General features: G+C 42.2%; 1 protein-coding gene across 2 annotated transcripts; it reads right to left on the bottom strand.

The window, feature by feature from the left end:
* Positions 1-5607: 5607 nt before the first annotated feature.
* On the bottom strand, positions 5608-14937 carry LOC105029716 (HMG box-containing protein 1). 2 transcript variants are annotated; one of them, XM_010903221.4, is made up of 11 exons: positions 14894-14937; positions 13232-13386; positions 12599-12785; positions 12382-12505; positions 11603-11714; positions 10390-10505; positions 9838-9994; positions 9426-9570; positions 8688-8972; positions 7516-7657; positions 6885-6995 (listed from the first exon to the last, which is right to left on the bottom strand). In XM_010903221.4, exons 2-11 carry the CDS (start codon positions 13326-13328, stop codon positions 6978-6980), a joined length of 1383 nt encoding a protein of 460 aa, XP_010901523.1. In that variant the 5' UTR covers positions 13329-13386; positions 14894-14937; the 3' UTR covers positions 6885-6977. The 2 variants fall into 2 exon arrangements, with proteins under 2 accessions (XP_010901522.1, XP_010901523.1); XM_010903220.4 differs by lacking the exon at positions 14894-14937 and having other exon boundaries at positions 5608-6995; positions 13232-13631.
* Between the last annotated feature and the right edge of the window lie 238 nt (positions 14938-15175).

Below are 15175 nucleotides of genomic sequence, written 5' to 3'. Positions count from 1 at the left end.
GCTTCATATGATCAGTCATAATTGCCGGAAGTTCTTAGTAAAGGTAGTTCATCTTTCATCACAAAACAAACATTAAAAATACCTTATGTTTCACGGCCTATGTAATCCTCAATGCTCCTCATCAAGTCAAGTCCAGAAGACAAGGGACGGTGTAGCAACACGGGAACTCAAGAGACCATCAGTCTGGTCACTTCGATATACCTATGTGTATGTGCCTATATCAGTTCTCATAAGTGCCCATAATGTGTAGGTCATTTAACATGAACCATACAGTGAAATGGCGTGTGTTCCCGGGTCTAATAGAAAGTGTATTAAGCCCTACGACTCAGGGATGACTAGAATGTCATGTGTTCCTGGGCCTAAAACTGCTTTGAGAATCCCAGGACTCAGGGACTCCAAGTCTGGTCACTTAGACTTACTTATGTGTGTGTAATTACCAGCAGCCCTGCAAGCTTGAGTATGGAGATGAACGAGGAATGCCGTAGTAATCTGTATTCCAAAGTAATACAATTTATTCCAATCAAATAATAAAGTTACAATACAAAACATAGTTCCATACCAACACGATTCAACGTCCTCCCAGCTAGCCTAACGGTCTACTAATTATACCATAAGTATTTCAGACACTATAGCATGAAGGTATATGCTAGGAGCTTCTGTTAAAGATAAACTCCTGAATATGATTACAACACAACGTGTCGGGAGGTCTCTTTAACGATGACAAACTCCTAAATATGAATACAACATGACGTGTTGGGAGGTCTCTTTCATGAAGACAAACTCAAATACACTTTTGGAGACATGGCTATTTATCCTAAAATCAGACATATCTAAAACACTCCAAATAGTCATTAGCATTACTTTACCTTGGCAAACACAATGAAAACAAAGGACAGGAACTGTCCCACTTAATCAATGCAAAATTATCGAATGGACGGGGTGTTGCTGCCAGTTGTTGTCTGACATGCAACAAGGACAATCATTTCTACAATGTTCTTGTGAAGTTTGACCCATAACCCGTACAGTACAATGGGGAACAGGGAAAATCCAAACACAACAGATAAATGTTCACAATCTCATGCATTTATTTACACTCCAGTTTGCTCAGTTTCACACATCTCCAGGTGAGCTCAAGAAGGTGGGGCTGACAGCTGGTTTTCCAGATCTTTGGAGAAGCAAATGTTACCCAGGATACTGATTAACAATTTGCTATGCAACATTTTTTATACACAGCTTTATTGCGGTTATGACGGTAGCTCACCCGAGGCCTCGATCAGACCTGCTTTAAGTTAAAAAAAAGTTCAACATTCATTGTTCGCTACTACTTCCGCCCTGCTTCCAGGCATCCAATTTGAGGCATACAAGACCAGACGTTCTGCAAGCCAATCGCAGCTTTCCATTTGAAATGAATTAACTTCCAGTGTATCACAGCGCATTGACGCTGTGTCTGATCAAGGCTTTAATGTCAAATGACAATTTCAAAATTAAGGGTGCAGTAATGACACCGTGGATGTTCGTCTGTCGTGTGATTTTAGCTTTAAATGCGTAAAAATTCAGAGAGCGAGAAAAACATGTCCGCACTTGCATTTCAGCTGGTAAATGCTCTTGTTTTACATTTTAATATAAATAATGCTTGCAGTTCTAGTTGAATTCATACAAACGTTTGGTCAGAGAATTTCAATTTTGTAAAATGTTTTCAAATGGCCAATGTACAAACTTGCAAACATAAGCTTGCAAGTGCGTGCCTAAATTTAGGCTACAAGCTTGCAAAATGTAATTACAGATTGGAACATCCGACTTGCGACCATGGTCCTCAATTAACAACCATGAAATTTCTACATTTCGGCGCAGAAATTTTACATGGTTTATATTCCATATTAATTAGGAACTTTGCTTAGTTTTACCCAGGCCAAGCTGTAATATCAAAGCACCCCGCACCCTGCACACACGCGCATCGCACATACACCTTTAAATGTCACCAACAAGGAGTGTTCACGATCTGTCAGTTACCATGGCTAATTAGACCTAACCAAGAATCATTCACAGTGCACGTTGTGATTTACAAAGAAGCCGACGTTGACATTCACTGTCTGACATTATCATGTCCCTACTGAGTGTCAGTGTCTATGCTCCCCTGATGGTTCTTCCCATCATGCGTTTGCGTGACGCATTGTCTCCCCTCAATGCGTTACGCTGGTGTCTTGACTCTGGGGTCGTTGATGATCCCCTTAACCGCGGTGTCATGGACAAATTGTTAACATGGTCCTCGTACCAGCGTGGCTATCTAATCATCGGCAGCTTCTAATTGTCTCACTCTCATTCATCCGCTGTCCGGCCCCTGTAAATAGGCTATTCACCACAAACGTGTTCTAAATTACAATACAAACTTGTTGTAAATACAAACACACAGGAACGTGTTGTAAATTAGAATAATCAAATTGCCTGGTAAATACTAATACAAATAAAGATTAATAATTAGATAAAGCCTTATGTCTTTAGGATCTCTAGACCAGATGTGCCAAGGCCCTAAGAGGAAAAGTAGCATTTGACATGTAGCTGATTGTACTTCGCTAACCTAGAATGCATCACAGAATGACCTTTCAACACATCTTGTTTCTGTCACAAAAACTGAACGACTGTTGACACTAATGACAGTGGTGTTTTTCCCTCGAGTCCCCTTTGCATTACGTCAGTCAGGCACAGTTGGCTTACATGCTCCGTGCTCAGCGCTCAGCTATTCACTGCAAGACGAACCAGTCACACGACAGTGGAGCTGAGCAGTGGTAGCTGGTTCAGTGTGTGTGTGTGTGTGTGGTCTTCTGATACACACACAAACACAAAACATACAGACCCACACAAGCAAGCACACTGACATACAAACACACATGCAGTGTGCCTGGTATTCCTGAAAACCCTGCTTTAGGAAACATGTCTGGATTGCATGATTGTACAACAGAACCAGCTTGTTTACCATATTTGGTGCAGAAAGCCTCAAAAGCTTCCTCTTCACCAGAACTTTTGTTGTTAAAGTGCTTTCATCCTATCCTGTCCTAAGTCTGGCATTAGGGATGTTGAGTCTGAATGGGCTTTTAGAGTGCAGTTCAGTTCATTTTTATTTCATGAGTCTTTAGAGCATGTGAACAGGGTTGCCAGATTTTATTGGCAGCATAACGAACATTCACCCACAGACTTCATAACAAACCTGCCCAAATGCTACTGGACGATAAAAGGTATACAAACTGAGGTGAACCTAAACCCACGGCCCAACTCGGTCAAGAAGTGGAAATCACTGTGTCACTCTCATATCGACAGTTATTTTTCTAATTCATAATCTGTTTCCATGCTGTTATCACAGTCTAATCAACGAACATCATAGCCATCCGACTGGGCCGTTAGCGTGTCATTGCATTGTTTTGTAATCACTGCCTCTTCAGCACAATTACTGTGTTAGAGTCACAGCCAGATTCATGTACCCTTTATCAACCTGTCATGATATTCACCGCTAATTTGGAAAAGACAGGATGTGGCCTGAGGTAGGCCTACAAGATGCAAAGCCGATTGAGGAGATGACGGACAGCCAGCTCCGTCATTCACCGTGCACTGGGGCAAAGTAGGGTGTGAGCACCCCCTGGCGGTGAGAATGAAACATGCATTACCAACACAATAACAGGCCATTACATTAGAAGCCAATCAAATCAACCACCTATTTACAGATGGAGCTCGTGTGATCTGTTGTGGGGGTGGAAGACCTGTGACCTCCGGTGTTGCCAGGTTTGTCCAAAAAACGTCACCAGATAGGTTCAGGGGAGGGGTTAGTGAGCAAACACCTTAGCACTTCTCACCACCACTTAACAGGTTACAGTTTTTCTATCCATAGTTGTGTGGTGTCACTTAAGTTGAAAAGGCACAATGCATATTGTTCTCTACTGATGATGTCTCTATCGTATTTATTCACTTTTAGCTTCTATTTTCTTTATGAACACGTCTATATAGACTTAATACACAGCGAATTCACAAAATCAATCCTTTTGACGACACAGAGGTCTGAATAACTATAGGGGAGATGCCCAGTGTGCAACTCTTTGTGGTGACATTAGGGTCTGCATGGGTGCATTTTGATTTAATGGACCTAAGACAACAGGGGGTCTGAATAAACCTCAATGGGTGGTAGCTAGCAGGTTTCTAGAGTAACATATTGTACTAGGAACATGGTTCAGCTAGTTGTGAAATTATGTGTGTGAAAACAATGGAGATCACCATCTACTGAGCCTTAACCACCTGGGAGATCAGAGAGAAATATTTAGCGCGGCATAGATAATCCTTTAAATGAAATAGCCAGCTTCAGTATAAACACACACGAAAAAAGGCACAAAAAAGGTGAATCAGATTGCAAGTTTCAACTTTTTATTTATAATATGATACAAGGATATTTTGTGCAAGAGTTTGGCAAGGCATCGACCTGTACAATATGAACAAAACAAAAAAACTATATAAACTCAACGCATAGCAACCCGCAAGTAGAACTCCACATGCCCTGTTCTAGCATGGGAGACAGTATCTTTCCAGATCTGTCCCTCAGTCTCACCATAGACCGGAGGGCCCCGAAGGGCCCCTGTGCTCCTCAGGGGTCATTTAGGAATCACTGCCCTAGAGCTAAGACGGGCACTCAGGCTAAACCTGTACAGTTTAGGCATGGTTGTGTCCAAGTCCACACTGATAAGTCTCATCAAGATATAACATACGTCAAGTTATTATTACACTCATAGTTTCTACTAGTATACATTTAATTAACTGTACTGAATAAGATTACATATGTATATAAAGTGCAAAAAAAAAAAAAAAAAGAAATTAAAACAGTGAAGGCTTGGCCCTGAAGTGCTGTTTGGACGAGTGTGCACAATTTCCACGTGCACAAAAATGCCTTCACCGGCACACAGCTACTGTAGTGGAAAGAAATTTCCACTACAGGGCCAAACCAAGCCAAGCCTGTAGCCGAGCTTTATGAGACGGCCTGGTTTTACAGCCAGAAAATGTCGGGTCAGCCCGGCTAAATGATTTATACACCACAGACGACGGAAATCTCAGGCCAACACAAAGCAAGCCAGGTACTCAACTGTAAAACAGATTTGCGCGTGTTAGAAAAAGGCATTTATGAAAAGCATTTGCCACACCTATTCTGTTAACGTACAACCTGGTTGCATACTCTGAAATCAGATTACGTGCCGCTAAATATAAAATTTCTTACACATTTTAGATGAACGTCACTGTTCCCAGTGCCACTGATCCTGGAAACTTGGGACTTGAAATACCATAATAACCTATTCATCGCCATGATGGACTGACCTGGCAGGGAGGGCCACCACTTAAACGGTGGCTTCAAAGTCTGAGCCATAGAATCAGAAGCCTATATTGGCAGGTCCAACAGTGTCAATCAGGCAACAATGTATGAGTGATGGTCATTAGGGCACAGAACAACAAGCCAAAAAGAGGGTTTTGTTATTGGACAGTTCTGGGAGGTCTTTCTCTGTTTCTGACCGCTTTACTAGGTTTTTGTGCCATAATGAACACTACCAGATGAACTGCATGGCCTCAGATAGGCAGTATGTACTTCAAACTGTATTCCCCCCCCCCCATGTTACAGCCAATATGATGCAACATATGAAAGGCTTTATCTGTGCAATATATTGAGTTGTAAAAACATAATCAACGCCTAAGAGAAAATGAAAATAAAATAAAAGAAAGCTTTTTAAAATTCCCCTTATTCTTTCACAATTAAAAACAGACGTTTTGTATCACTGCTCCTTCTTTCTTCACCAAACATAGCACCACTGGGTCTCAAGTAGGGTAGAATAATTCAAGAAACTCTCCCAAAAGTCTATGCTTTTCCAGAAAACCTGGTTGGAGGACTTCAGATTTCCTTCTTATTCCCCTCTAAATCCAGCAGTCTTCCAATTGGTGTTTCCGGAAAACTATAACCTTTTTTTTTGGAAAGATACAAGAATATTGCAACCCTGATTTCAAGATTTTAAGCCTTGAAATATGAAATTACCTGAAGAAATAAAAACTGAGCTATTCCTTAATTATATAGGAACAATAAGGCATCTCTTGTATGTCATTTAAAGTATAACAAAATATAAGCACTGTTAATTACACTACATTAGATGCTTTCTAGTATATAGTTCATAGTTGTTGGCTTTGTCTTAAAACGTGTGTAGGCCTGTCTGTAAGGTCACTAAGTTGTAAAAGTGAAGGTATATTCAGCATCACAGTTAAGTTTCATCAATTGGACAGAAAGAGAAAGAGCAAGCGCTAATAGATGGCCAAGTTTCAGATCAGTTTGCGCTGTCTTATAGTCCAAAGACAATAAGGATTTGGCAGTACAGTACAAACAAACCTAGCACCAGGCTAGAGAGATAGTGGGTTTGCCTGGTTGGTCAGTTCACTTTTGACCTCTCTGCACGCACACACATACACACGCACGCACGCACCCACACCCTTGTATTTCTGTCCTTTTGGAGACCAGAAAAATTCCATAGCTTTTTCCTCTTAGGGACTGGCAGAAGGTGCTAGTAAGGGCAGATTGTTCATGTTTTACTATCCATGGTGGTCCTAGTTCGATATGTGAAACAGAAACAGATGTTTAATTAGCCAACTGGGACAACAATGTTCATTTCCCTTGAAAAATGATTCACAAATCCTTACCCTAATATTAACCTCAACAACCGAACATTTATGCCTAAACGTAACCTAGCCCTGGCGCTTGAACCTTACCAGTAATGCTTAACCCTAGCGATAGTTGTAATTTTGCCTTACACCTAGCACTTAAGCCAAAACATTACCTTCTTCAAAATGGGGACCAGAATAAATGTCCTCATAGTGAACTTTTTCAGATTTAACCACAGTTTGGGGGACATTTTAGTCCCTGTAACATAAAGTCAGAAACACACACACACACATTTCTGTAGGTCAAAGGTCATCTAGGGCTGCTGGGACCCCTGAGGAGAAATAAAGAATAGACAGAGGTTAAAACACACTCAACTTTGAAGGCCTACCATCTGTATCTGTATGTTTTGAATTAAGTTGGATTTTGGCACCAATTGTTCCTATATGAGTTTGTACAGGCTGACTGAGCTACAGAAAACAGGAAGTGCACAGTATTTTAAAATTCTCTACCATTCTATCCCAAAGCATCACAAGTAAGCATAAATCGAGATGCATATCTCTGGGACAGTGTATGTAACAGGCAGGGTCGGTTGTGGCTGTAAGCCTGCCTTCAAATTTAAAAGCTGTGGTCATCAAGGTTAGCCTGCCTTCAGAACTTCAATACTACAGTCTACAAGGTTAGCCCCGACGTCAAACTTCAAAGCCACGGTCAACGAGGTTAGCCCCACCCTCAAACCTCCAAGCCATGGTCAACAAAGTCAGCCCCGCCCTCAAACCGCTAAGCCACAGTCAGCAAATTTACCCCTCCCTCAAACATCCAAGCCATGGTGAACTCCAGCAGTGGCTCCTTACCGAGTTGGTTCTCTTGCGTTTCCAGCAGTCGGGATTGAGCCTCTTCTGCTCGTCTGCCAGGGCCTTGGCCTCCATCGTGTACATCCTCCGCTCCTCGTTCTTCATCTTCTTCCACTTATCGCCCAAGATGACGCTGATGGCTCTGCACGGGGGCACAGTTGGGACAGGGTGGGGGTTATATTGTTCTGGGTGCATTGGTGTGATTTAGCATACATGGTAGAGCCTCCGAGCTTAACTACAGTTCATCAAATGAGTCCAGAAGAGTGAATACCCATGGCATATTTACTGTTTTGTTTGACTACAGTTCCAGACAGGGGCTGTCTTGTCACCCCTAGGTGGGCCTGTGAGGTTTTTTAAACGAGCAGTGCAAAGTGACAAAGGGATTGACTACATTGGAGGGTGTGTGTTGATATTTGATCTTTCCACACAGGATGTAGTTGCAAGAGGCAAGGCTATTAAAAAGAAAGATTTTGTAGAGACTCAATTCAACTACAATTCCCAGAGTGCTTTTGCTCGAAAGTCTTACTTGATAGGTGTACTTATACTTCAGTGGTTGTTAGAACACTCACAGTAAATAACAGTACAATATCAGCTTATGAGGTTGTCAGTTAGTGGTTACATTTCATGTTATCTTGGTGGAAATTGTGTTTTTGAATAAAACTATGAATCAGGTCGCTGTGACAATGTGGGTCTACAAGCAGGGAGAAAGTGAGTGACACAGGAACCACTTTGCTTTATGGCAGTGGAGCGATGGACGAATATTAATCAGATCAATACTACATGGGGGATTTCATCTTTATTTCACCCGCTGATGAAATAACGATGAAACTTTCCATGAATTGATTAGATGAGACTACCCCTCTAAATATCATGAGGGCCTCAGGCTTTGGTCCGGTTCTCCTGCCCAGGGCTCTAGTTGGTCTGAAGGCACAGTCAGCTTAGACACATTCCTGACATAGCGCTGGGTGTGGATTTTGTATACAGTCTCAGAAAAGCACAGCCTGTACTGCTGACTCCCACACACACACACACGCACACCCACTCCTTATTCCTGTTCCAGCTCTGTAATAATGTCAGGTCATTTCATGGCAGCAGACATTCTACAAGACTCTGGAATCTGCATGCACAACCGCACACAACCTCGCAGAACCTCGTTGAGGCACCCTTCGCACCTGTTGTCTTTCCCAGGGTACATTTGCGTGTACTCCACTCTGTACTTCTTGGCGAAGAGCATGAAGGCATTCATTGGCCGCTTGCATTTGGTGGGCGGGGCCCCGCCAGGGGCTGTCGCTGAGGTAATGCTCCGGTTGGACTTGCTGGCAGAGGACTGGTGGGAGCCGGATAGTTTCTCTGGATCGGGGGAGACAGCACCTCCGCTAGACTGGGAGGTCCTTCGTTGCCTAGCCATGCTGCTCAGGACATAAACTGCTGACGAGTCCAGAGGAGTGAAGTCATAGCTGGAGATGAAGGGACAGAGAGACTAAAGTTGTATATTTAAAATACCCTGACCGTCAACACATTATACTTATATACACTGAGGCAATGTGTGTGTGTGAAACAAAGGAATTTGTGTTAACGTCAATGACAAATGTCACTTTTAGAAGTGAATATTTGGTCAACTCCAACCAAAATAGTGTTATGGACTCATTACACTATATAAAAGAGATTTTGTAGACAAAGCAAGAATTTGCCTTTGGGTTTTTCAACAGACTGTTTACACAGAGGGCTGACATTTTGTACCACCATTATACACCCAAACCACTCCAACATAGAAAATCAGCTTTATAACACTTAATGAAAAAGAAAATTCTGAATGAAAACCATTTCCTTCATATTTGAATAATTTCTGAAAATCAAAACACACCGGACAGTTACTTCATGCCTGTATTCTTCATTGTCGTTCTACCTACCTCCTGAAGGTGTCAAAGACAACGGAGTCATCACAGTTAATGGCGTCTCGGTGGCCTGGGGGAAGACAGAGGTCCCCCACCTGCATCTCGTAGCAGGGGATGCCGTGCTGTACCACCGTGAGGCAGGGGTAGAACGAAGACCAGCCTGGGAAGACAGGAAGTCACACGGAGATGGAAACACAACCGCAAACACACACTAACGAACGCGTCGACCTGGCCGGTTCTACAAAGGCCTGTCCCATTGATCCTCAAACACCATCATCAGTAGGCCTGACCACTTACATGGAAAATCCATCAAGGACTAAACATCTGTTTGATCATTTCTCATGATAGAAATTCCAGACAATCCAATTGTGCCTCAGTGTCCTTGACCATGTGCCTTACATTCTGTTTACATGTTGTTTCAGTGTACCTTTGTTTTTCACAAAGAAGGGGTGATCAAATCTGCACTCTGCTGTTAGGAGGCCGTCTTCTGGCGAGCCGGGATCAAAGGTGAGTTTGAGGACAGCCTGGCCGTACGAGACGTTCTCCTCATGGGCCACCAGCTTCAGACCTTCAGAACCGTAGCCCTGAAAACCAATTAACACCCAGGGAAAGACGTGTCAGAGCAGCTCAGCATGGACTGGTTCATCAACACGGTCATGTTCATTAGACATTAAACAACCAAAATGAGAAAGCACTACCTGGTCTAATAACCAAACAGTAATCCTTTATCTAAGCTATAAGGGGTGTGCTATATTGGCCAATATACCACAGCTAAAAGCTATTCATAGGCACGACGTATTCCTGAGTGCCCCGATATGCCTAATAGCATTTAAAAACCAGATACAAACAAATTTAGAGCAGGAAAAACTGACGTGATGTTATACACGTGGTTTACAGTCTCAGACACCACAGCTATCAGCCAATCGGCATTCAGGATTCAAACCACCCAGGTGATATTCCGTTGTAAAGGTTTTCCCACCTTGCGGGAGGTGGACGGCATCATTCTCTCGTCATCTGACTCATCACCGGAGTCCCCAAGGTCCTCTGCCTCCTGCCACTCCTTGTTAGGGCCCTTGTGAAACCGTAGCCGGGTGCCTGGGTAAGATGACCGTCACATGGAAACACACTGTTAACACTAATGGCTAAAGAGAGAGCAAGAGTGAGATGGAAAGAGAAAACCAGTGAGAGAGAGAATAAGAAAAGGAGAAGGCTACATACTGAGCAAGCTTGGACTTCAGAGATGTATTGAAACACCCTTATTCACCACACACAGAGAAGACCGGCTAACAAGAGTGTGACGACATTCCCAGTCGACAGTGCTGTCATACTGGCACCTTTACACCTGAAGCCGTTTCCTTAGGAACGCACTACACTGTCTACGAGGTCATCAGCCCACAGTGAGACAACAAGGAAGTGGAAGAAACCGGATTCGCCGACTCAGGACAGTTGTCACGTTCCAACCATCTGATTGGACCAGGCATCAGCCGGCCTCTATGGAGGAGACACAGGCTCAACGCGGTTCTCTGCACTGGTGTTCTGGCGCCTGATACGGTTCTAACTGCTGACTTGTTATCAATGTGTTATCTTTTCCCACAGCCAACCGGGAAAGGGGACCTGCTGTACTCAAGGCCAATTTCCCTGTCTAGACCACACACCCCCCCAGGGCTATTGTGCAGAAGAAAATGCAGCCAAAGTAGATGCAGGATGTTCAACTTTACAGAGCACACCATATTAGTTGACACCACATGGAACAAATATTTTCTCCCACGGGATTGAATCAACATAATCATCAGACTCTTTTTAATGCACCAAACAAGGAAAATGTACAAAGGTGTTGGGGGATTTTGTTGTAGACAAACCTAGAGTGCACTGGAGTATACTTATATTCACTGTAGCCCAAAAGCGTTCATTCTTCACATTTCTTGATATTTTTGCTGCCCCGAGAGTAATCAGCAGTGTTTAAAGTACGATATTGGTCAGCAATGGAAAGACAACGGCTTCTACAACAGCACCAAGGTCTACAAAATATCAAGGCCGTCTTTGAAACATGAACGATAAAGTAAATATGAATGAATATTAAAGTCAATATTAAAAGTATGACTGAATTCCTCTGAACTCCTGGTGCAATCAACACGGCGGATGGAAGCTCATTAGTCACGTCTGTGTGTGCGTGTGTTCCTGCACATAAACACCTTTCAGGAAGCAGTTCCACGCAGTTGTGGGCCAGGAGTGGGACCAGCCCATGTCCTCGTCATCGGAGAAGGAAGACATGGAGAACACTCCAGATTCAGACTCACTGCTGGCCTGAAAGACGTTCAAACAGAGATGAAAACAGCACAAAACAACAGTCACTAAAGTATGAACAACAGTACAATGTAATGGATTGCAGTGTTAGTGCAGTATAACAAACCAGTTGAATTACACATGTAATTAACCTGTTTCCAATGTTATAATACAACTGCACTGCACATGTTATCCGTCACTAGTGTTGTTGCAGTGTTACAGAAACGGACAAATTTGCACTTAGAATTTTACCACAGAAACGTGGGTTTAGACTTGACTCGAAAGTTAATTCAGCCAATTTACGAAGCCACTTGGAATTCCTCAACTAAGTTTCATTCAACTGAGAAAGAACAGAAAGCGAAAACATGGAGTCATTTAGTTACTTCCTGGACCGCACTGTCTTCTAGAACCAGCTGGGAAGCCTTAACTTCCTCAACCTGTCACTAAACTCTAATGGAATTCTTCACAGCTCCGATGATAATAAATTAGGTCCAAACAATGAATTGAATTGTACCAGATTGTCCACAACCTTGTTTTCAGATACTTCATCTCATTACATGATCGACTCAATGGCAGACAAATATTGTAACGGGTAACAAGGAGACACAGTTCCACCGGCCTATGTAATAATAAAATACAGCTGTGGAGGGTCACAGGGACCACTGAGGTCAAAGGTGAAAGATCATACCCTAACACGTCTGCTGCGCTCCCTGAGGTGACCCCTAGATGGACTGGGGGCACTGCTGGCCAGGGGGGGCCGGGCATAGGAATGTAAACTACGGCTGGTGGCAAAGATGTGTACAGGAGATGACCTGGGAGAGAAACACAGAGAAGAACAATAATCTAGTCACTCTAACATCCTACAACACATACACGTGCGTGTGTTGATAAGCGTTACAGCCAACCTCTGGATGGGAGATGGCTCCTGCAGTAGGGGGCTCTGAGGGCTGGTGGCGATGTTGGCCAGCTCAGTCAGCCAGTTGGTGTCCGGGGATCCGGCTATGCAGTCCTGATGGGATACCCCAGGACCCACGTGGAACACTACTGGGGATGAGTGGCCCTCCTCCACCTCCTGTAGCTCAGGCAGGTCATCTGGAGAGGTCACGAGGGAGTAGAATACCGTAACATTTAATACCAGAACAACACCAGTGTGTGTGTGTGTGTGTGTGTGTGTTTGTATGAGAAATCCAGGTGTCTGTGCACATGCAGGGACCAAATGTCCCCACAAATATAGTAAAACCTGGCCATTTTCCTCCACAAGGTTTTTTTGGCTGGCCTTCACTGGTTATTTCCAGCTAAGGGGTTAGGTTTAGGCAACAAAAGTGGGCATAGTGCTAGAATTAGCGTTAATTCAAGCTATGACAATAGAGGGTTAAAATGTAGGGTTAGGCGTTAGGACTAGGTTAAGTTTAGGCTCTGGTGAAGATTACTTTTACTGCTAGGTTAGAATTAGAACATAGGGAATATGGTTCTCTGGCAAGAAAAAAAAATGTGCGTGTGTTTGTGTGTGCTTGTATTGCATAACAGCAGATATTTACCATACTCCATGGGAATGGGGTGGCAGTCAGGTGAGGAAGGTGGGGCCTCACTGCACTTGATTAGATCAAAGGAGTCTTCCATTCTACTAGCATCCATCTATTGCTCTCTGGTTGTCGTGACTCTCCACAGCACACTACGCCATGTCACACAGACACTGCAATCATGAGGATGTTGTGAAAGGACTAGCTCAGGATTTTGACAATGATGCCCTCAACCGACTTCTCCAAATTATGATGAACTCATTGATAAAAGAAAAACAGTCTGTACGTGTCATACAATTTAGCCTTTGTGCTAATTAGCTTAAGTGCCACCACTGGAAATCTCGTGTAGACTTCCAGTCTTTTGGCTGAGCTAGTTAGCATTTCTGACAAGAATTCTAACATTTTAAAGGTAATATTAATTTAACCAGGTTAAACAGAGAACAAATGTAATTATTATTATTAATTTATTTTAAGTTATATACTATTTAATTTACACAAGTACTGAATATTTAAATAAGAGAAAATATAAGTTGCATTGGTTAAATGTTTTACTGTCAGATTTTTGTCAACATGATGTGTATTATTATACAATCATGACCTCTCATGTAAATAATTATACTGCAATCTTTATAACAATTAATGGGCATAATCAAACTTCGCAGGTAACAATTTCATGAAAGATTTAATTCCTCTGTATGAACTACAAAGAACTGGCATGTGACTTTCTGCATGTAGACCAGTTAATAAACTTTGGAAGCTTTGCGCATGCGCACCAGAGCTCATTCATTCATAAGTGCGTAACACTGGTTTATGACAATAATGTGATCACACAAAAATAACACCCAAAAATCTATTATCAGGGAAGTGCTCAACTTTTTGATACATAACATGGATCATAACTTGCATTGAAAACGTTCTATAAAGCGTCATGGGACGGACATCAATGTTTTTTTCACAACAGAAAACAATAAAGAAGCCTTCTTCTACAATGTAGACGTCGTCGTTACGATGCATTATTTAATAACTTTTATTGCTGAAGTTAATTTAAGACAAAATTATAACAAACTGCTGAACGGTAAAGCGAATGAATGGTTTTTCTAATGTCCGATCTTGCGTAATATTTATTGTCATTTTGAATACTGGAAACTAAAACACAGAATTAAAAAAGATTACTGTCCTATTACTTTCATTTTAGATGTTAACTAACTCTGTTGTCGTTTTGACCGCTGTCACAAGGGAATAGTCCTCGATATAGAAAGGAACCTGCTCACTTGTAAACAAAAGAATGTCAACAAGTTGAAACACGACCGTGCTCGCGCTTCAGTGTTTGCTAATGTCAAATGAATGAAGCGAAACTTGTAAATTATATTAGTTGGAAGTTCTTTACCAAACCTATTTTTGTAAATTATTGTTAGTCTATCTACTTCAAAAAAATTCAGTTTTTGAACACTATCGATGAAACGCGAACAAAGCTGCTAGCCTAGGAAGCTAATGGTACAACCAAAACAACAAACGTCACAATGAAAAAATCTATGAAGAATAAGTTGTCATTCGACATCGAACGGTCGAATGACAACCGTAACACTCCACAAAACTACACGCACCCAAATAAAAGAAATACACAGCATATTTTTCAAGATTAGTTAAATTACTTTGTTTCGTAGAAATCTAGTAACTTACCAATCCTGTCGCCATCAAATAACTCTGGCATTTACTAAAGGGTGGGAATTAATGCTTCCAAACACGGTCATCTATTGGTGAATAGAGACATCAGTCTGGAGAATCACTTCTTGTGATTGGTGAATTTACAGAATTCTTAAAAAGGGCTTGGTTTACTTTGTTGATCAACCTCATATTGGCTGAACATGCACGCCCGTTACTTCCCAGAAACAGCTGATTGGTCATAACAAGAAGAGCACAATAAATTATTTTGTTATTGAAACTCACATTCATCTTCTCACG

Source organism: Esox lucius, chromosome 19, assembly GCF_011004845.1.
Source record: "Esox lucius isolate fEsoLuc1 chromosome 19, fEsoLuc1.pri, whole genome shotgun sequence".
Taxonomy (NCBI): domain Eukaryota; kingdom Metazoa; phylum Chordata; class Actinopteri; order Esociformes; family Esocidae; genus Esox; species Esox lucius.
Note: the sequence above shows the minus strand (reverse complement) of the source record. Positions and strands in the feature narration are given on the sequence as shown.

Bases quoted from the DNA above. Each gene is read 5' to 3' on its own strand.
- LOC105029716 (XM_010903221.4), bottom strand. From the start codon at position 13,328: ATGGATGCTAGTAGAATGGAAGACTCCTTTGATCTAATCAAGTGCAGT. The intron at 10,506-11,602 runs GTGTTTATGTGC...CATCTTACCCAG, and splicing joins GTGGAACTGCTTCCTGAAAG to GCACCCGGCTACGGTTTCAC. The intron at 9,571-9,837 runs GTACACTGAAAC...CTGTCTTCCCAG, and splicing joins CTTCTTTGTGAAAAACAAAG to GCTGGTCTTCGTTCTACCCC.